The 22,742-nt window shown below is 36.8% G+C and overlaps 2 protein-coding genes across 7 annotated transcripts; both read right to left on the bottom strand.

Moving 5' to 3' along the window:
- Positions 1–984: 984 nt before the first annotated feature.
- Positions 985–9,085, bottom strand: LOC112524135 (CLP protease regulatory subunit CLPX1, mitochondrial). Of its 4 annotated transcripts, none has more exons than XM_025133804.1 (16): positions 8,296–9,085; positions 7,908–7,966; positions 6,754–6,854; positions 6,545–6,624; positions 6,367–6,417; positions 5,828–5,908; positions 5,633–5,707; positions 5,452–5,529; positions 5,259–5,315; positions 3,000–3,070; positions 2,819–2,918; positions 2,634–2,738; positions 2,200–2,262; positions 1,992–2,114; positions 1,280–1,435; positions 985–1,185 (listed from the first exon to the last, which is right to left on the bottom strand). In XM_025133804.1, the coding sequence occupies exons 1-16, from the start codon at positions 8,824–8,826 to the stop codon at positions 1,111–1,113; spliced, it is 1,806 nt and encodes a 601-aa protein (XP_024989572.1). In that variant the 5' UTR covers positions 8,827–9,085; the 3' UTR covers positions 985–1,110. The 4 variants fall into 4 exon arrangements, with proteins under 4 accessions (XP_024989572.1, XP_024989574.1, XP_024989573.1 ...); XM_025133806.1 differs by having other exon boundaries at positions 6,754–6,858; positions 8,296–9,075; XM_025133805.1 differs by lacking the exon at positions 5,828–5,908.
- An 831-nt stretch (positions 9,086–9,916) lies between these two features.
- Positions 9,917–20,061, bottom strand: LOC112524134 (lysine-specific demethylase JMJ25-like). Of its 3 annotated transcripts, XM_025133803.1 has the most exons (16): positions 18,611–20,061; positions 17,464–17,892; positions 16,713–16,825; positions 15,934–16,033; positions 15,716–15,848; positions 15,560–15,623; positions 13,894–14,638; positions 13,285–13,614; positions 12,974–13,082; positions 12,716–12,880; positions 11,935–12,140; positions 11,770–11,842; positions 11,411–11,496; positions 11,180–11,299; positions 10,590–10,660; positions 9,917–10,490 (listed from the first exon to the last, which is right to left on the bottom strand). In XM_025133803.1, the coding sequence occupies exons 1-16, from the start codon at positions 19,796–19,798 to the stop codon at positions 10,154–10,156; spliced, it is 4,269 nt and encodes a 1,422-aa protein (XP_024989571.1). In that variant the 5' UTR covers positions 19,799–20,061; the 3' UTR covers positions 9,917–10,153. The 3 variants fall into 3 exon arrangements, 2 of the variants coding, with proteins under 2 accessions (XP_024989571.1, XP_024989570.1); XM_025133802.1 differs by having other exon boundaries at positions 12,716–13,082; XR_003070361.1 differs by lacking the exons at positions 9,917–10,490; positions 10,590–10,660 and having other exon boundaries at positions 11,193–11,299; positions 11,935–12,150; positions 12,716–13,082.
- Between the last annotated feature and the right edge of the window lie 2,681 nt (positions 20,062–22,742).

The following is a 22,742-nucleotide window of genomic DNA, read 5'->3' as shown; positions in this document are numbered from 1 at the left end:
CCGTTGATTTTTCTTCAAATGATCAAGATTCAACGAAACCGACGGCTCATATTATACATGGTCGAATTTCCTTTTAATTGATATTTGGGAGGATTAAAGAAAGTACACAAAAAGGAATTTCTTCCCTCTCTCTGCTACTACTCATTAATGACCAAAACAATTGTATTATTTAAACTAAATATTCCAGACCACTTATTTTCATTTAATAATATATATTTAATTTCCATTTTATTTTAACAATCTAATTTATGCAAAGGGGTATAAACAATCATAAGTTCATCAAATCTGATATCTAAGGATTAAAGGATGTTTGAGATTGCTTATGAAAATAACTTATTGACTTATTCCGGTATGACACCAATAATAAGCATTTTTGAATGTTTGGATAAACAGCTGATACCGGTATCAAACCAGTAATAAGAAGTTTTTGAAGAAGTTAAATTATTTTAACTTATAATAAGTTGATAAGCACTTTTGTATAAAAGAATAAGTTGTTTCAAATAAGCTATCCCAAACACCCCCTAAATACGATGCCCATTCCACACTGTCGAGTCGACAAGAATAAACCCATCAACTTTAATTGTAAATAAAAAAACATCAAAATACGAAAATACAGGGGTTTTAAAGCAACAAGGGAATGATGATGACCAGGGTGGGGGGTGGGTTGGCACCATCAACAAATCCTTGGTGTATAAGCATAATAATAATGGTTGGGTATGTGTCTAATTGCCAACATTTCAGGGTCCATCTCTATCCTTCTTTCACCCATAGTTTTGTGTGATTAATAAATCATTACTCTTTTTCTTAAAGCTGTTGTATTATAAAATGCAGAAAATAAGAGAATACGTTTCGACATCGACACACATACAAAGAATAACAATCGTGTCGTGTAACTTTCCAGTTCCATCAGTCTCGGTCTATGTTGCATCAAATATAGGATTACGAGTTTTTGTTCTGTTATTTTCTGGTCCCAACCGATGTACCTTGATTGCAATGATGGAAGCATCCACATTAAGTTTCATTTATTAAATCAATGTTTTTCATTATGGCTTTCAAGTTAGTACACATTATCTATACATACACATGGTGATTCCATGTGGGCATGATGATTTACAAAGCAACAGAAGGCAACTCTGCCTCCACCTCCGCCTCGGCTCCGCCATCTGCCGCCCTTCCCACGCCCATCTGCAAAACAGATGTGCCACAGCACGACAACGGTAGTGTTGTAAAATAGAAGTCGTTTTTTAATCAATCAATAAAAGTAGGATGTAATATTCACCTCTAAATCTTTTACAGTATGTTGCGACAGGTAACAATCGAGTGCACCTTCACCATGGAGGATTTTAGCACCACAACCCTGTCCCTCAACCCCAACTGCCTCCTCATCAACCACCACAGCATCAATTATATCTTTACCTGTTCTTGCATCAGGAATCTGAAACAGATTCGTAAATCGTTTACCACCATGTCATTTGAAATAGATCAACTACTAGTATTGTGCAAATGGGGTTTTTAGCTGGCAACCAAATCAGGTACATAGTGGCTCGCTAGGTGGCTGCTTAAGAGCCCATGCCCACAAGCGGCCCAATCCCCAAAGAAATTGTGACTACCACACTGCAACCACTAGACTTGAATTCTCGCCAGTTTGTGCAAGTAAATCACCCATGCACCAACTGTACTACGTCCTAGGAGCAGTTTGATGGGGTTGGGTTCCGGTGAGAAGGGAAGTTATAGTGATAAGCGTAAGAAGAAATCTCCACCCACCCTTGGATCAATCCTAATTGAATGTCAACACTAGTTGACTAATTGGTAATGGATCCATAACTTCCCTTCTCACACGATCCTTCGCCTTGATGACTAATTGGTAATGGATCCATCCCGTGTCGATGGAAATTTCATATGACAGAGTAAATTAGGCATTTTGAGCTTCAATCTCAGGCTACTTCATCTTACTATGATGTCTAGCACTTTTAAGAATTCGAGCTACGTACCTCATACATGGCATCCATCAATATGTTCTCCAATATGGCCCTCAAACCCCGAGCACCAGTGTTCTTAGTTATTGCTTTTCTCGCGATTAATCTCAAAGCACTTTCCGTATAATGCAGCTTAACCTGCAAAAAGAACAATTACTAACATACTTCTATAGTTTAGGAGTCGACACAATAACGATGTTGACCACAGAGAAGAAAGACTTACATCGTTCATCTGAAATAACTTTTTGTATTGTTTGCCTAATGCATTCTTGGGCTCAGTTAGCACCTACAAAAGATTGTTGCTCATAAATGCCTACGGTTTACTTGGTGAAATCAATGAAAAGGAACACCTTTATGTAAAGTTAAGGGGCCGTTTACCAACACAAATTGGGAAGCACTAACCGGTTAAGAGTGAGGTCTGGGTAAGTGCCAGACTGAAATGGTTGCTTACCAAGTGTTTAGTAGTAAGCGTTTACCGATAAAGTACTTTTATCAACTTGTGTAGACCCGGTAAGTGAAATAACAATGTTAACCGGATAGATGCTTTGTCAGTCAGATCAGTATTTACGTAAACTAGCAGATGCTGACCGAGTCAGCACCAGTCAGGAGTAGGTAAATAGTGTAAAATGAATGTGCATATGGGAAATAAAAGGACACCTGAACAAGCTGATCCTCTGTAAGAGCTAATAAGCTGACAAGAATTGGAAACCGTCCAACGAATTCAGGTATGAGACCATAAGCAATAAGATCGCTACTTTCAACCTGTCAAATGGAAACACCAAATCTGAGTACCAAATCAAAGGCTGCTTTTGTTTATAATATAATAAAAAGACTGAGCTTACAGTCTCCAACAAAGATGAAGTCACAGAAGCAGTTGTAACACCACCAGTTCTCATGTTTGCACGAACGGGTGCCCCAAACCCGATGGAAGAGTCCTGGCGTCTGAAAAAAGATTAACAAAAATGTGGGGTTTTTGGCAAGGATGCAAAATAATGCGATATAGAAAAGACCAAAGGCACATACCTTTCTGAAATTGTCTTTTCCAGATCTATAAAGGCACCCCCACAAATAAACAGGATATCTTTGGTATCAATCTGTAAGAAATATAGTACCCAATATCCATAATCTGGTTAATTAACTAGTAATGAGCATATATGAAATAACCAAAAAATGATCAATAGAACACAAGAGTCTGACAAGACAAAAAGAAGTTAAAAGGGCATCCCGACCAGATGATTTCATGTTTCTTGTGCTTCCTTCCATGTCTGTTTCATTTGTAATTACAGTAAAGGCAGTGAATCATATTAACCTCTCATTTTTTTCATGTTCATGCTATGATCAGGAAATAGCATAACTTCCTCACTTTCTATTTCCTTGGTTGGTTCTTCTATGACTGTTAATTGCCAAGGGTGCAATTTTTATTGCAGGACATTGATGGTGTTAGGATATGTAGAATCCATAGAGGCATCAGGCAGCTGATGGAGAAGTATAGGGAGTGTAGGAAAGACTTACACATGGTGAGAAGGCCTATGATAGTGTACCACGAGACGTGATCAGGAGGAACCTAGCAGTGGGGGGACCTTTGAGGTACGTTAAGTCGATTCAAGACATCAGACATGCATGGGAGTACAAGGACTTGCATTAGGACTCTGGTGGGTGAGACAAAAGTATTTTTCGGTGAATATAGGCCTACACCAACGGTCACGCTAAGTCCTTTTCTTTTGCTGTGATCTTAGACGAGCTCTCTTGGGGGATCCAGGGAAGTGCCCCATGGTGTATGTTATTCACTTATGACATTGTGTTGGTGACCGAGCATTTGATACGAATCCGATTATGTTAGCCCAAAACAAATCCAATTCAAAAATACTAAAGCTTTATTCTAGAAGGCCCAAAAGGGGAGAAAAGGGAAGCGACTAAAGTTGATTAGGAAAGTGAATTTTCTGCCTCTATATGGGAGGGGAGGCAATACATATGTTTTTTATTGGGAGATTTCCAGTATTTGTTTTGGCTCTTAGCATTACGCTTTGAGAGAGGGAGATTTCCCTGGTATCTTTTATTTTCTTTGTAATTCCAATTTACAGATAATCAATTCACCCCATTTTCCTTCCAATTTCTTTATTCATTCCATTAATTCGATTTCGATTCTTATCATGATTATGGTAGCAAACTAGCATATATGTGTTGGACAGGTTTTTATTATTATTATTTTTTTTTTTTTGGGGGGGGGGAGGCTGGTAGTTTAGGCTATAGATATGTTGTTTGGCCTTGCTTGCTATGTGTGTGTGCGTGTTGGCTTCCTTACCTTTTCATATGTTTTCATTGTACCTACTTGTTATGCTTTCCTGATGACCTTTTCCCATGTTTCATTCACCATATGAAAGTCTTTATTCCTTATACGTGTTTGCTCACACTCATGCACAAACCAGGGTCTTCATGAAAACAACTGCTCTACCCTTTTGGGGTAGAGGTCAGATCTACGTACATCTCATCCCGAAACCCTACTTGCGAATGGGATTTACTGGGTCAGTTTAGTGTGGTTTGGTGTAGGATATGTGGAATCCCTTTCAGTTCTCTCTAAAAGATCCCTTATAAAGAAATGGGAGGTTCCTACATATATACTTTGATGGTCCATCATATGGAAGTATCAAAAAATAGATAATGCAAGAGATTAATGTTTCAACGCCCTAAATCAAAGCTTAGACAGGTGGTTTGGAGGTTGCCACAGGCTTTCTGAGTGCTTTCAGTTGTAGCTGCAGTTGGACTGCCTATCTATATTATTATACAATTATGTAAATATGTTTTATCAATCATTTTTCATTAAAATCATTCAGAAGATTAAAATTGTAAATTTTTTTATTCTTCAAAATACATATCAAAATATTCATTTTTTGTTCAACACTCTTTCCATACGGATGGTTAAAATGGTAACTTTCTGTTATCTAGACTTTCCATTCAGAATACTTAATTTTCATTTAGCACTTCATCCAGATGGTAGTGCATGGAAGGATGTTATGCATGTCCAAACCCATAAAGGGTTCCCCTCTCTATAATTTTTATGTCAGTTTCATCTTTAGCCTACTCTAACTAGTTCGGGATTAGAACAACTAGTTGTATGGCATTGTTCAAAAGCAGATTCAAAGGTGATTCTACGTTAGGAGCTAGTAATAGTAAAGGCGACATTGTCGCTAATGGTGAAAGGAAGATGATAAAGCAGTGTAGCATGTTTAATGTTGTTTAAACAAGAATTCAAACTTTTTAAACCCATAAATCAGTGCAATATACCTGAATGTTGTCTCCTCTAGGATGTTTCCGTGCACCCTTCTCAGGGACGTTGACTACCTGGATTAGTGGTCAATAAATAAAATTTTACCAATATATACGATCAATAAACTTTTCAGATCATTGGTATGATGCACATTATTTCCTTCTTTGACATAAAGTAACATAAAGGGCATAAAGAAAAACAAGCACGTACAGTCCCTTCTAGCATCTTTAGTAATGCCTGCTGCACGCCCTCACCTGAAACATCTCGGCTAATGTTGACACTCTCAGCCTGTGGAAACAAGGAAAGTAAGAAATAAATAAATAAACCCACAGGGAACATGTAAAAAAGTCGAACATGAGAATCCTCAAAGGCAAACAAATTTGAGTAAAACCTTCTTCGTAATCTTGTCAACTTCATCTATATACACAATGCCCTGCTGAGCAGCTGCTACATTGTAGTCAGCAACCTAAAATAATGAAAGTTTGTCACAAAAAGGTAGTATACAAGTGTAAGGACACGACTCCAATTAAGAATTTCTAGATGAAGATTGTGGAAATAAATAAGAATAAAAACAAACCAAACAAACCCAGTATATTCTGCCTGAAGGTAGGGTCGTAGAGGATGTAAGCAGATCTTGCCTCTGTCTCAAGAAACAGAGAGCATGTTTCTGAGAAGAACCTCCGTTTGCAAAAAGGGTAAGTAAAGCACAACTGAAAGCCACAAATTTGGGGAAATATGTTTCGAAAGAGTCTAGTCTAGTGAAAACTGAAGAGCATCATAACCATTTAGTTTCTTTGGTGATTATTATCCTCTAGGTCGAAGTAACTGCATTTTTGGTGTGCTAAAAGAGCCAAATGCATAAGGGTAAATGCCCTCTAACAAGGACAAATAACAGAACTCGTGGACCAAAATCTACGTTATTTCAAGTATATGGACAAAAAGGTAAATTAGAATTGAAAGACTTCCTAGAAAAGAGAAATTTTGTTTTCTTGGGACAACCCAAAATGGAAAGTGTTGCTTTTTTGGGATGGAGTGGTTTTTGTGTAATTCAACATGTGATGGCAAAAGGTAAGACGTTAACAGAACAAGTTGCCAATTAATTAGTAGCAGGCATAAGGGACATACAGTAAGAAGCTTGTATAGAATGGATTCCACATCTTCCCCAACATAGCCTGCCTGCAAATTGCAATATATGTTTAACATCCCGAAAGAGTGAACTTCATGCAAAGCTACTTAACATTTACCAATTCAATGTTGTAAAAAAATCAAACTATCCAACCAAATTATGAAGAAAAAACCATGCCTGGGTAAGTGTAGTAGCATCTGCAATAACAAAGGGAACATTCACCAAGCGTGCCAGTGTTTTTGCAAGTAATGTCTTCCCTGTCCTCGAAACAATTATAAGTAGATAGGTTAAAAATTGGACTCCAGAAGATGCATATTGTTATCGCAAGCCATATCCATACAACTTTGATCAATCACATTGGAAGATTAGAGAAGAAAAAGATTTACCTGAACCAGTTGGCCCCATTAGAAGTATATTACTTTTCTCAAGTTCTACTGCGTCCTCATCCATGACATTTTTCTTGTCATTTCTCGAATGTCCTGCAGGCCTAACTTTGCAAGTTGTAATAACATATATCAGGAGCATTTATCAAAAATTCAATGTGAGAATAGCGGTAGCCACATACAATACTCCCTTCCGGTTGTGATTATAACACCAGAAAGTACTTTACTGTGACTTTTCAATTGGAAAGTCAAACTAAAAGTCAATTGTTCCAAACAACTGAAATACAAATCATCTAATATCGATCTCAATGCGGAAAGGATTGCTATAATGTGTCAAGGTGAACCAACTAATGCTAAACACCTATTCAGTGCCAACATTCACAAACGCATATAAGAAGGCAATAAAGAGATAGAGAGACAACGGAATTATACGTGGAAACCCCAAAAGGGAGAAACCACAGATGGAGGACACCAAAAACTAATCCACTGTATCGATTGGAGAGATCACAAACTTGAAGAACTAGGAATTGTAACGTACATAGAGCAATAGAGGTATATAAAAGATAAACTAACATAATGACCAATATTCTCAAAGGCTAGCCACGACAGCCGCCATGGCTCAGGCTTGTGTCTCAAGCCACGTTAAGCCTGCAGCATGCCATGGCCTAATACGCGATTCTGTAACACGATATTTGAGTTTTCTTACCTTTTTAGTGTCTTACTTTTTAGTTTCTAGTATATAACCTAATTCAAATTGTTTAATATCATTGAATCGTTGAGTAGTAGTAAAAAACATATGTATATACATGATATACAGACTTGCCGCCATAAGTCACCCCTTGAAAAACGTCAGGCCTCATTTTGGCTCCTAAGGCTTGAAGACTTGACCACGCCGCCACACCACGCCCCATGCGTTTAGAACATTGAATAACGACCCAAATCAAGAAATAGAACACATTTGATGCTTGTCAGCGACTTGCTAGCGACTTGCCAAGTCAAGTGCATAGTCTTAGTACATAACAACAGACATCTTTTAGAACTATAAGATATAACATCTAAATATTACATACTCAACAAACATGTGACGTTCTTCAAAGAATCAAATACCGACAAAAACAAGAAAATGGAAATATGACATGAGTGAACATGGTACTTACTTCTTTGTACTGTCAATAGAGATCCTCTTGTAGTGATTGTAAACAGCCACCGCAAGCACCTGTATGATTGAAAATATAACTAGTGAAGACATAAGGATGATAATATCCCAATTTTCTTTTACATACAAATTTAGTAGCATATAGACATCTTAGAAACACCCTCCACTACAGAATGAAAGAGCATTTATTACTGAATGAAAGCAGGCATAATTAATTGCTCATTTGAGTATCAAATGAAGTGATAAAGAACCACCATACAGCAAGATGACATAAAAGTAGAACTTAAATCTTCAGCAAGAAGGGAACTTATATCATACAGCATTCTATTTCATAAATGGCAAGCATTAAACAACATCAAAGACATAAAATTAAACACTAAAGTGATAACCTTTTTAGCTCTGTCTTGACCAATGACAAACTTATCAAGCCCTTTACAAATCTCTTTGGGAGTCGGGAAACTAATACCCAAACTAGACCCTCCCCAACTCCCATCTCCAGAATCGGATCCAAACCCACCGGTACTTGGGTCATCTCCACCGGATACCTGGACCACCTTAAGACCCGGCTGAGGAACAATCCCATCTCCAGGAGGCTGCCAAACCTCAGGTGGATCTCCATAACCACCACTACCAGACAAAGTAATCAATCTCCTTTTATTATTACTACTCTTGGAAAAACCGCATCCCTTATCAACAACTTCAGCGGGGAGTGAAAAGGGTTTAAAAGATTGGTGTTGATGGTGATAGTGAGGCAAATATTCATCTAATTTGCTTGTTGTTGGTATTGAACTAGTGATTGGGAAATTGGGTATACGACCAGCGTGCATACGGTGAGTTAAAATGAAGTATTTAAATTGTGAGATAGATGATAAGGAAGCGGTGGCTTTGGATGACTTCGATCTCAGGGCAGCAGCAGCCATGGCTGGTGACGAAAGCCCAAAAACAGGGAAATTTGATGGTGTTTTAGAAATTTGAATAATGGGTTTGAGAAAGTACAGCAAAAGGTCCAAAGCAACAACAACAAAGACGAGATTTTTGAAGGAAATCTGTGAGATTTTAAGAAATTAAAGTTTAAAAATGTAGAGCGAAACCAAAGGATTGGATTATTTGAGGGAAATTTGTGAGGTTTAGGTATTGAGGAAGCGAAGATGGAGCTGAATATCTGTGTGGGTCGTTGCTGGATTCAAGATACAAACCGAGTGATGTTACATTTATTTCTCATTTTATTCTAAACAAAAACTTGGAAAAACAGGCAAAAGCCAAAAGGTATATTCACCTGGTTGGACATGAAAGGAAGCTTAAATAGAAAAGTTACAATTAGGCTAAATAAGATGAACTAACCCTTATCATTAAATTATAATGCCATTAGCTTAAATATTTCAATCATTTGGTTGTAAGAAAATAGTTCTTACATGCTTTACTTATTTTGTAACCCCTTTTATATTAACTTATATATTTATCATTATGTTAAAAAAGAGCATCGAGTGTTGCACTAGCTTCTAAATAAGATTAGATAACATAATCCATTCGGTTCATACCAATAAGCTTTAATATTGTTTTAAAGATAATAAGTTACTTTATAATGATGCAACTCAAAAACCCACCAACAAATACGTTTTTAGTTTGTTTATTATGACTGTAATTTTTAGAGGAAGAAAAATATCAATCAATCCATAAGGGTTGTTATTCATACCTCCTTCTCGTTCTTCTCAACCATATACCATCTTATTTCTTATCCTTTTTTACCCTCACGTACCCCTTTAAGGAGGGGTTCATACACCATTTTCTATGTGTAATGAATCGGGCAATTTTGGTTCCACAAGATAAGACCCTTCTAACTTAAAAGTAGCTTCACAATGTACAGATACCATCTTAAATTTGGTCTAATATTCATCTAAATGTTACAAAAGAACCTAATAAATCTCTTAACACCCAACCTGCCAACCATGAGATGACCAACTACTGCAAAATCATAATCAATAAACTAACCACGACATGGCATTATCAAAACCACATAAAGCAGAATAGGAAAGGATGCTTTCATCTCCTTCACATGCATATAGGAAAGGAAGAACATATAATGAAAATAAGGCTCTTCTAATTCAGATTTCAGTTGTGTATGCTCTAATTTTTGTCCACATCATGATTATATAAATGAAAATTCTCATACATTCCCTCCTAATAGCAGAATTACAACATCGATACGGACCATGCTTATCTTGTATATTTTTTCGTAACACCATTTTCCTAACTCAAGTCTCTCAACACAACAGCTTCTGTTGGTTCAACACCTTGCTCCATGTTTTCATTTGCAGAGTCTATTGGAGGTTGAGGTTCCCTTGGTTCAACACCTTGTTCCACGTTTTCATTTGCTGCATCTAGTGGAGGCTGAGGTTCTCTTAGTTCACCTTGTTCCACATTTTCATCTGCTGCCTCTAATGGAGGCTGGGGTTCCATTTGTTCAACACTTTGCTCCAAATTTTCATTTGCAGGGTCTATTGGAGGCTGAGGTTCCCTTGCTTCAACACCTTGCTCCAAGTTCAGATTTGCAGCATCTATTGGAGGCTGAGGTTGCAGTTGAGAACTGCAAGGAAAACAGATGATTGACATGGAATATTTAGGCTATAATTGCGCGCTAGAGTTTGTACACAATTTGAAAGAAATTATCCAAGAAAAACTTTACTTGTGCTTCAGCATCAATTTACTCGCTTCATCAATAACAACACTTGCAGCATATAACCCCATCTTCTTCACCTGCAAAGCATGACTTGGCAGAGTTCAGAAAGACTACAACTTGGTCATATACATTGTTTTTTGAAGTATATAATATACTGCAAATGAAACTCAAGCACACTCCTCACCTTTGATGAGGTTTGAACCTTTGGACCACTAGGAAGGCTGGGTTTCCAGATACCGGTAGGCCAATGGCTCTTTGGTAAGTTGAGCATATATGAAGCCCAGTGTTTTGATGGTATAACTTTAAATCACTAAACCAAACCATACTACACATAACCCACTCAAAGGTAAGGTCTAGGAGGGGTAGGATGTATGCAAACACCTCTGCCCAAGGGATAGAGAAGTTGTTTCCATGAACAGAGCTTTTGACAAGTTGTCAAAAAGATTTTTGAAGGTTGCGAATATTTTGAAAAAACACAGGTGGGCATAACGGAGAAAACTACTTGAAAAGAGAGTGTGCACAAAGGACAGTTAATACTGACAGCATTCTGATTATATACAAGAAAATCACTTGAAACCCAAATTGGCATATTGTACCTCCAATTTATCTTCCTTGGATCTATGGGTTTTTGGAAGTAAGCGAAACTCTTCTGTTAAGCGGATGCACTCTTCAACATTATCCGGTGACACAAAGTCAAGAGCCACTTTAATGCATGACTGTATACAAGAATTCAATAATTAATTGCTAAATCAACAATGCCAATGGAGGTAGGACCACCATATGAACCATGCAAAATGAAACAAACTACGAATATTTGAAGTTCTAACCTGTCTATTTCTAACTTGATGTGGGCAACCTGCAGGAATGAAAACAGCCTCTCCAAGATATTGCTCAAATGTCCATGGCTCCACGCCTGAAAGTTACCACCAAGAATCAGCATGCATTTATAAAGTCTCGAGTTAATACATACTCCCTCCATCCCATGAAAATTGCAAGATTACCTTTTTTAGAAAGTTTTCCAAGTCAAATTACCTATCTGTCCATTATCATCCTTACAAACAAACTGATGGTGTTAAATTGGGTGCCACAAGACTATTGTGTCCTTGTAAAAGGATATTAAAGATATTTGACAATTTGTCATAGAATTTCTATTCAATTTCATGCGAGAGGTGCAGTATTATCTTACCAAACTCCTCCTTCAGCTGTTTCTTGTGCTTTTCGTCAAAATAGAAGGTTTGGTCATGGATTGGATGAACAACCTAAAGTATAAACAAAATGTTCAATCAGATATTTATATCTGGTATACAATATAATAGTATATCACCAAAGTTTTTATAATGATCATACTCACAGATCTCACAGGAGCGTTGTTGATGCCACGAAATTCTTTCTGATGTTTATTCAGGTACTCAGTCAATTTAGGCACATCCTGCCTACGGAAGATATCCCATAGAGCACCACCATATACACTTTCAGAACATTGATCATCACTTCGCTGAATATCTTCATCTGGGTCTGCTTTTCCTACCACCAAGGCCAAGTCCGAGGGTCTGTTGCCTGAAAACCACTTTACATTTGGTGGGTCCTTATGAATATAGGACAAGACCATATTCTAGACTCTCATAGTTCATTCATTTTGCCCAACAAATTACTTAAACAGATCAAAGGTCTTTTCATCAACTGAAAGTAAAACCAGAGGTGCATGTGAGCTGATCTGAGCCAGGCCCAAGCTTGCTCAGATCGTGAAAAGATATGTAGGTTGGGTTCAGCTCATCGCTTGCAGAGCTCGAAAGACATAGGCTCAGGCTCAACTCATATAGGTTCAAGGGCTAATATAGGCTTGAACATCGGCTTGGCTCATATGAACTTGTTTTTATGGGCCTGTATAAGCTCTTATAAACAAGTATAATATTTAAACTGAACCCTTCAAAAATTACTACATTAAACCTATTTGAAAAATAATGTACAATTATAAGTCCTCAAAAAGTGTCAAGACTGGTGGATAAAAAGAACGCATATTTACCAATAAGTGATCATATATGCTTTTGACTCATTTAGGCTTCAATTTTATTCAAAAAGTGTATAACCAACATAGTCGAAGATAGAGACATCAGTGTTACACGACATTCTACCTTCAGGGCATGAAAGGTTGAAATCCAATTCATTTCTGTCCGACTCAGTTGTTTCCAAAGCCAATGGATTCAACAAAGCAGCCGTCTTAACAAGGCTGCCATTCAAATTCTTGTTGATGCTTTGTTCTTCAGCCATTAAAGCCCCAGTCTCATCATCATCACCTCCTTTTTGTATGCATAAAGAATCCACAGAATCAACATTGCAAGAATCTTTAGGTGGTTCTGTTGTGAAAGAGCTCAATGCCTTATGTGCCATACTAGAGATGACGCTCATGTCTTCAGCTTTGTGTTCTTTCTGCAACTTGTTAATGTTTTTGAGTTCCGCAGAAGAAACTTTCACTTTGGTTGTGTGCATCAGTATATTTACCTGAGCCAAAATCAGAAATTTGTTTCATGAACCAACAAACGAATTTACATCAGTAGCCGCATCCTAATGAACAACGCAACGCTTTTCTTTTTAGGAAAGGTTTCAATGTAGAGTTACTCATCTGCCCACCTTATTTTTTCAACTTTTTGGTTACCATTCAAAAAACTCGCAAGAAAACAGATTAAAAAACTCTGTTACGTACCGCATCAGAAATATCACAATGTAGTTTTGTCACGGAATCACCTCTACCAAGCTCCTCAGGAAATCCATAAGCAATATAAGATTTAGGACCCAAGTCTGGCCTTCGAGAACCATCAGGAAGTTTTGTAGCAAGATTGAGAAGACCTGATCTAGGATGAGTATAATCACTAAAAGGAAGCATTGCAATGAACTCCGCGCAATGCCTTGGCAAGCATTCGTCAAATGAATTTGTTGGCGGCCAATCCTTGAGCTTTAACATCTCTGGCCATCCATTTAGATGTCTACGTCCCACTACATATCCCCCAAAGAATTGCTTAAGATGAATCTCCACCTAACAACACATTATTTAGAACACATTATATGCTAATATAGGAACAAAACCAATCCGAACCAAATGAACTCGGTATATCCCTTGAGGTTGGGTCTGGGGAGGGTAAGATAAAAGCAGACCTGGCCTCTACCCTAGAGAGTAGAGTGGCTATTTTCGTGAAGACCCCAATATTTAGTAAAAAATGTGGTCATATGTTTAGTACCGATTCCAAGTTCAAATAAAATTATTCAGCAACAAAATGCTTAAAGATAGAATTCAAGAATACATTTTCATGCATACCTCACACAAGTCCAAGCAATCAATAGCCTTGACACATTGATTCTCCTCCTTTAACCTTTTTTTAGCAGTCCTGAAAGCTCGCATCATGACCATTGGTTCCCAACTAAGCCCACATGTCTTTGCTTGAACATTTCTAACCACAACCGGTTCACCTCTCCTCCAATGCATTTGGAAATGTTCAAACTCATTGTCTTCTAGATCAATAGCATTTGGGCAGTAGAGAAAATTGTCATGGCTATTCTTCCTAGTAGCCGATTTCCTAACAACATCATGATTTTCTACAGTGTCAATGCTAGGACAGACTGGACATGCTTCTCCAAAGTCGATATCGGCCATCTGAAAATTGAAGGTCAGGACCTCTGCCTTTTCGACAAGTTCCTGCACCCAATTAACTTCAAATATTCGTCTCAATTCTAGCATTCCAATACCACAACCTCCACGAGCTTTTGGAGGGCAGGGGATACTTCCATCCAAGTTTGCTTTCCAAACAGGGAAGTCTAAGGAGCTATCAGCTATAAAAGCGTCTGCTTTAAAGTCAGCTTTCCATCCAAAAAATTGTCCCCTTGCATCTGCACCCTGAAGTTGAGAGTTCTCAAGAAATTGTTGAAAAGAAGATTCAGCTTCACTACCACCAGGCTGGATACCTTCTCTGAGTTCGCGACAGCAATTGAGACAGATATCATAAGAGCAATCAGGACTTGGGCAGCTTCTGTGGAAATTGACAATTGATGTATTGCAGTTGTCACTGTCGAACAAGGACGGTCATTCAATTACCCACATGTGAAGTTTAGGATCCAACAAAAATAAATAAAACCGTCACCAGAATCTATGAGTTTTATGATGAAGGATTTGTACATGTTCCAGTGAGAGAAAATAATTAAGAAAATACAGAAATAATATGGCATCCATCATAAATGACATTTTAAATTGAGAGAGATGCATAAAAGCAAGTTAAACGCCGCACATAATAAAAATGAAAAAAAATCAACAAATGTCTAATAACTCTTTGCCATAACCTCCAACAGAGTTCTGTGGTATATCTTATCTTCTTCCATTTAAAACCGAAACTTTGTGTGCGTTTGATTATAGCATAAGAAGACAGTTACCGAATCCATCATATTTTTAACCCATTGTTCATTTTGACTTCAGAAATCTTCTTAACAATATATCATTCTTATATACACACATGTCCATTTTATGATTCCTATAAGAAAATTGGTAAATAATAAGATCTCTAGTTAGATTACATTCAAACTAAATATGGAAGCTCAATGTTGCTTCGTCACCAATTAAAAATGAAGTTCATGGAAATAGGCAGCATTGATAAGCAATACAACCAAGTGCAACTACACGCAAAACTTCATTAATGATTCTCGGTATCTGCTAAAAACAAAGGCCTGGCATTATCATTATTTCAGGCATACCCTGTGATGTATAAACATCAAACACTAGACGATGGATGCATAATCAATATCATCTCAACATGTAACATAATCATCTATACTGATTTGAAATAGGGAGTACTGCAAAAGACAAGAAAATCCAATCACAGACTTGCACATTATTTTCAAGCAATGAAAATCCTTAAGCAGTGAACAGAAAGACACAAATGCACGGGGATATAGAAAAGAAATATTTCTTAATGGGTTGGAAGCATGAGAATTACCAGTACACTCTATCATCATCATCAAATGAAGCTTTCCGTACATGTTCTTCTGTCAATTGAACACCTAAAAAATAAATAACAATGAAATTCAAGTTTAAGTTCTATCATTAGAAGGACATGTAGCTTAAATATTGCGATTACTTAAAAACTAAATACCCAGTATTCCAGCTTCCACCATGAGCTCACATCTCTGCTCCTCTTTTATATGCCTCAAAAGAGGTAGCGTTTTTTTAAGCAAATAAAGTGACCTTTGCAATCTGATATCCTCGTCGGCTTCTTTGTGACTAGCCTATTGCAATCAAACAGTTTGCTGTCAATGAGACCCGCATTATGGGAGTCAAACAGGTAGAAAACGCAGCAATAGAAGCATATACCTTTACGATTACATTTGCTTGAAGACAAGCTTTGCAGTTGCAATTGCCACGACAATATGGACATGCAACCTTGACTTCTTCTTTTGTTCTCTCAGGATACCTATTAAAAATTGGTAAGTTCGATACAGCCATTAATTTAGGGGAAGTATTTAACAGCAGAGTTGTCATAATGGCCCAATTTGAGGCTCTAATTATAAAATGCAATTCAACTAATTAAGCAAATGATCATATTCCCATCAGCCAATTGCAATTCTATCTGATACCCTTAAATTTTCTTACTGTATATGCGTTCTTTCAGTTTAATACAATTTGACATTACAATGTTCTCGAAATTAACAGATATAATCATGTTAAGAAAACAAAATCTTGGATTTCTTGACCATAATCCTTGGTAGAATATGTGTTGGTCTGTTGGATATGGAACCTGATTTAGATTGTACACCTGATTCCTGGATCCAACTCCATTGTTACAAGGGCAGTTAGAACAATAATTTCCAGCCTTACCCATTTTCTATCTAATTATTTTATTATAAATGGTTCTAGCTGCTTCTTTGTATGTACTACTGAAAATTCGGAAGATACAACAACAATCCTAGCAACAATTTTGGTTATGAGTATATTGCTTCTTCTTTGTATGTTCTAACTAGTGTGTGTTCAAATGTCCATTTCTGACAACTATTATTGTGTGTGATTATTCATCCTAACCATATTATGCAGTCTCTCAAAATCCAAAACATTTCTTCATAGTTATATGAAGCAATGAACAAGGCATCACTTACCAACTCACGATGCATCCATAGCAATAGCGCTTCCTTTTGCAATTTGAACAAGAGACAACATTTTTATAACGCTTCGTGCACTGGTGACACATCAAACTCCCCTGATGTCCATTCTGCATCAGGAAATTTAGTCAGATTAAGATGTAAAACATCTTCGACTTAGCACGTAAGAGGACTTCAGAAGTTTTGACAAAGTTGGCACTGCCAACCTTGCACAAAAAATGGACAACTTTGCTTGCAAATTTCTACAAAAGAATCAGTTGGACTTGGAGCCTGATTTGAGCTGTAAACTGAACTACACTATTGGGAAAATTGGAATGTTGGAAAAAAAAAAAGTAATGACAAATAGGATGACGTTATTCCTGTTTTTTCCCCATTTTCTGTCTGATTTCCATCATATAAAATGAAGTGAGTATTTCTTTGATGTATGTGTACTACTGAAAGTTCATGAATATAAGCAAATTGTTCAACCTGTTCGATTTTTCGTGTCTTGCAACTATGATTGTGTGCGTGATATTATACATCTTAACAGGGTAATTAAGTTCGTTTCTGTTTGGTGCCAAGAAACGTAAATTGCCCATATGCTAATTTTCATTTTCAACATGCATGTTGATTAAGAGATGTGCTAAACCCAAGTTTGAGCATCGGCAACAACACATAAAGGTTAACTGATCTCACGTCCAAGCATATCAAACTTTGTAAACTACTTAATATAGAAAGAAAAGAGAAGAAAGAATGAGGGAGAACTCACTGAAACACCTGCATTCGAGTCGCCATGTATTTTTGTGTCGCTGGATACTCCAGCCACCCCTCCAATTCTTTGAGGACCATGTATATACTTCCTAGGCCTACCTCTGGGCCTTCTTGGAATGGTGGCATCCCCTGCCTTGACAGAGCGCCTACGCCTTTTCACATCAGAATAGGTCATGATTTCACCAGCTACAATTAACCGTGGTTTCCTCCTAACCCTACAAGATAAAATATTCTTACGGTCTCTGTTTCTGTTGGCAGCTTCTCTTGCATGATTCTGATATTCCAAATAACAAGATTGATCACCGCCTGCCACAATCTCACCCGTACCATAATCATCAATGATGGTTTCGCTAGCTCCACTTTGATCCTCTTTGCCAGCTGCAAGTAGTTGCAACTCATTTCCCACAATCAGAGGAGCATTCTTTCCCTATTTCAGAAAGATAGATATGTATTAAAACAATAACAAATTGCAAAAATAACAGTAACCACGATAGATCTTTGCTTGTTTGATTTATCCTATTGTTTGTTAGCTATTGCAGGACTACAAGGATGCATTACTTCATCCAAGAATTTTTAGAAGCCAAACTCAGTACTTCTCCACATGCATGGCAAACACGGATTTTGATATCATTTACATGTACAGATTATCAATTTGTTGAACTTGCTATGAAGCCTAAATTAGATGTTAGTTTTCTTCTTTTATTGATAAAAAACTTAGAATCAAAATTTTATAAAGTAGCCTGTTTTTCGGAGTGTCTTCCTTTTTGGGGATGGACAGAACTCAACAACCAAATTGCTCTTAAGGAATATCAAGGTTTAATCACCATAAGATAACCAAATCCCCCCCCCCCCAAAATTAGCTATCAAAGAATGAACCAAAAGATTTTTGGACTCAACATACAGAGAAGGCGACTTGAACATGGAACCATTAGTATTAACAAATCAATATTTACTCTTTCTAACCACTAATAAAACCAAAACTTATAGATAGAAGTCTCATTTCTAGTGTCTTTGCATACTTTCACATAGAGATCGTTCATTAACAGACAAATGTTAAATTGATATCTTATCATAATTACATATAAACCAACTTCATAAAAACATTTTAAGCAACTAAAGAGAAGCATCCAAAGAAAGAAACTCACATCAATTCCTGCAACTACAAGTTCATCAGCTATTCCATCAATATATGCTCCTCTCTCCTTGTACCCATCAACATACTTCTTTGGCCTGCCTCTACGTATTGTGCCATTCATTCCACCGACCACCCACTTTCGCTTCATCACTTTTAACTTACTCCTGGATGGTGCCTTATTCTGACCTTCAAATCCATTGGAAGCTTCACCCGCATGATTTTGATCTTCTTCACCATGCCCTGATTCCTTCCAACTCATTCTATAAATTGGATTCTCACCACTTTGACCCTCTTTACCGATGGTATTCTCATCCGGATAAATGAATCGACGACATCTGCGATTCCTCTTCTTGGAGTCCTTTGAACCCATTGGACGACCTCGACCTCTAACTTTAATACCGACACCATTAGCACCGACACCATTAGCACCACCAATAAGCTTCCTTCTCTTCTTCTTTGAACTGAGTTCAGAACACATACTATTCCCACCTCCCTCACTTGCATTAGAAGCTCCATCTGCATAATTCTGATTTTCTTCACCAAAGTCATAGTCAATAATTGGAATCTCAGCTCTCTCATGTCCATCAACAGTAGTTTCACCAGAACCAATTTGTTCGTAAGCTTCAATTTGTGTGGTTTCACCAGCACTAATTTGTGTAGTTTCACCAAGACCAACTTGTGTAGTTTCACCAAGACCAATTTGTTCGTAAGCTTCATTGCCAGAGAACTTCCTCTTATTGTAATTTGGACCCCTGGGTCGACCACGACCACGGCCACGACCAGAACCACGGCCACGGCCACGACCACTATGCTTCCTGTTAATAGCATCAAAATCAACATTAACGCAATGAATACCAAGAACTATCACCCTGTCCTGAGGCCCTGGTCGACAAGGGCGCTTCTTCTTAACAATAACCCCATCTTTCTCGTCAATGCTAACACCATTTTCGCCATTTTCTTCACTTACAAATCCTCCAATCTCATCATCTACAAGGGTTTTCTCCATCTTAGCCTCAAAATCCTTAGGCTCGTACCCTTCAACAGTTCCATTTTCATCACCACTGTCCATCATCACAGCAACATTCAAATCGACCTGATTTCCTTCCCTAGCAATGTCAATAGCTTCATCTCCAAAGCCAGCAGAGGTAACCATTCTTGAACCATCTTGTTCAATAGCAGCAACCTCTTCCATTTCCATTGATAAATCTTGAAGACCCACAAGTAAAAAGAACTTCAAAAAGAAAAACCCTTATCTCAAAACCCTAGAATTTCACTTTCACTCTCATCCCTCTTTAGAAAACAAAACACAACATAGGAAAAAAGAAAAAGAAAAATAAACATATTGAGGAAGCAACATTGGATTGAGGTATACGATTGTTGACGAAAAAGAGAAGGAATCTTTTGAAAAGGATTATCCTTAAAACAAATGATTTTTCATTCTTGTTGATGAAAAGAACAAAGAGTTTGCAGCTCAAAATCCACAACTAGTAGGCAGTACCGCGGTACTGTCAGTATACAAAAACCTAAATGGTTTTCTTGAAATTTTAAACTTATGAATTTAAGGATGGATGGTTACGATTTGATGTGACTTAAATTACGAACTTTAATGTGCGATTTACCAAATACGACAGGAGAAAAAGACTTGACCACAAAGAAGTGATATGCACGAGCTCCTAGCAGGCCGAAAGCCCATAAATTTCGCTAGGATTAGGGTTGTCGATGCCGACAGATGTCAAACTTGTTCATCAATAAACTCGTATATGAATGTTTGTTTCATGGTCTGGCATCTTTCCATATTCTTTATTTTGTGATTTCATCAAAGGGAGTAGCGGTCTTCAAAGAACCGTATACTTAAGAATTATAAATGAAACAAATACTAGATTTGTTTGTTTTGGTTTGTTAAAAACGAGAAAAATGGAACAGTATTTCACGTTCGAAAAGAAATAGCAATATCACAATTAAAAATTTTGAATTTGACCCGATAGTTTTGTTTCTCGTTAACGGTCGGTCTAACTCATCTAAGGTTCTTTTTTTTATGATCAAGATTGGTTTGACACGCTTAAAGTTTGGAACTTTTTATCAAGATCGGTACTACCATCATAGTCAATGTCTATGTCTCTACCTCTTTGCTATACCACCACCACAAACAATCATTGATATTGACATCTTACATATTTCAACAAGTTGCACTTTAATACATTTTATCACATTGTTGTGGAGTTGCCATCGGTCCTGTAACACCCCATTTTCGAGCCTAGATGCAAGGGATGTTCGAAATGAGGGACTAAAAGTGTCATTAAATGAAAAAAGTGGACTTGATGTGGGTGTCGGTCAAACACATTCAAATAAAATATGAAAGTATCGCATACGTAGAATAGTTTGAGGAGATTCAAATCTTTTATTTTGTTGGAGAAAAAAAATACCAGGAAACCATTTTTATTATTCTACATTTTTCATTTGGAAATCATAAGAACTTAATCTAGCAAAAAGTATCGGAGTCTAAATGTATTTTTGGATAAAACAATGCAAGAAAGTTACAGAAAGTTTCAACAATAATATCAATAATTAAAGATATGATTTTTATGTGAAATCTTTATATTATTATGGGTTCATTAACATATCAGAAAGAGGGTTTAACGTCATATTATCAAGCAATGATGCAACAAATAAGTGGTTGCGATGACATTAGAAAATTTAATGTTGTTGATAAAATGCATAACAAATATTTCATTCGTCGAAAAAAGATATACGATAGGTTCTGGAAAGGTTTAAGATGTGTGGTCGAAAGAAAGTATAACCCAGAAAAAGGTTGCAACAACAGTAAGTCATGCAAGTATATATGTCTCACTGGTGTCGTCCAAATCAAGTAATAAATAGTAAATATTTCAAAGTATCGTACCTCATGGACAAATAAAAGCTATGATTGAGGAAGTCAAACTTAAAAGAGGATTTCAGATGGTCAATTTGAAGCAATTGTTTGTGTGAGAGTTAACAACTATTGAGATATAATCAGTATTAAAAGAAAATCATGTGTGTAACATATTGTTGAGATTTCAGCTCAAGTGCAGCAGAACATTGCTACAATACAACATGAGGTTATTGCAGCAAGAGTTCTCAACATCACACCACTAGATCGAACGGCCTTCTTTGGAAGTACAGTTAAACACTTACCGGCAATACCTCATTGTGTCAATAATGAATACAAATCTAAGCATAGTACTAAACTTATATTTCTTTCCATATAGGTATAATTGTATAAGTTGTTGCAACTTCTACAATTCTTTAAGTCTTTTTTTGTTTACATTTGTCTTCTTTTTAAGCTCAACTCATCTTACTGAAATAATGTGTATCAACTTGTCAAAAATCATTAGATGAAACATCAAGAAATGAAGTGGATAGTGAAGCTGATAACTATTGTGATAATAATTATTCACATTCACAGTTGGCTTATTCTATTAACCTTCACCTACAGCATGGCTAGGGTGATTAGCCCATTATCACTTTGCAGATATAAATGTAAATGATATAAAAGTAAGTGACTTGAATGTAAACGCCTTAAGAATAATTGATTTGTGAAGTAAATGACAAAAAAAGTAAATGACTTTGTAGATCCCACTTTAAACAATCTTCATGAAAGCTTCAAATCATCAATGACAGATTTGTATATTTCTAATAAGAACATATGAGAGTAGAGATAAAAGGTCAACACTGAAATCTTGGTCAAACCTTTATTATGTAAATATGATTTTACAATATGAGAATCCTACAAAATTACAAGCAACTCACCCTTTATATAGGGTCAAACATCTAGACAAAGTCAAAGTCAAACTATCCTATGAAAAGTCAAACACGATGACTTTAATACAATTATAGACAAAATTAACTTATCAAGACGAATACAATTTTACACTGACTAAGGGTAAGGACTTGAAAAGAAATTGATTTGAGAGAAAAGGTGCTCTAAGGACTGAAGAACTTGCAGCACTAAGTCGTAAATGTGAATTCTAAACCAAAAGTCTAGGAATTCGTTCCATTTTGAAAACACATAAGTACTTAAGCTTACAATGTACCTGAATTGAATTCAGTGTCCGAATTGTATATGAATTAACAAAGCCATCCCTTTTTGTATGCTAGAGAGATGC

This window comes from Cynara cardunculus (genome assembly GCF_001531365.2).
Source record: "Cynara cardunculus var. scolymus isolate 2C chromosome LG 13, CcrdV1, whole genome shotgun sequence".
NCBI classification, from domain to species: domain Eukaryota; kingdom Viridiplantae; phylum Streptophyta; class Magnoliopsida; order Asterales; family Asteraceae; genus Cynara; species Cynara cardunculus.
This window is presented reverse-complemented; position numbering and strand designations above follow the sequence as displayed.

Coding starts and splice junctions, on each gene's coding strand:
- LOC112524135 (XM_025133804.1), bottom strand. CDS start 8,826: ATGGCTGCTGCTGCCCTGAGATCGAAGTCATCCAAAGCCACCGCTTCC. Junction 7,967..8,295: donor GTCAAGACAGAGCTAAAAAG/GTTATCACTTTA, acceptor TCAATCATACAG/GTGCTTGCGGTGGCTGTTTA. Junction 5,316..5,451: donor TAAAGATGCTAGAAGGGACT/GTACGTGCTTGT, acceptor CCACTAATCCAG/GTAGTCAACGTCCCTGAGAA.
- LOC112524134 (XM_025133802.1), bottom strand. CDS start 19,798: ATGGAAATGGAAGAGGTTGCTGCTATTGAACAAGATGGTTCAAGAATG. Junction 14,639..15,559: donor GATGATGATAGAGTGTACTG/GTAATTCTCATG, acceptor CTTGTTCGACAG/TGACAACTGCAATACATCAA. Junction 13,615..13,893: donor ATTGCTTGGACTTGTGTGAG/GTATGCATGAAA, acceptor ATGTGTTGTTAG/GTGGAGATTCATCTTAAGCA.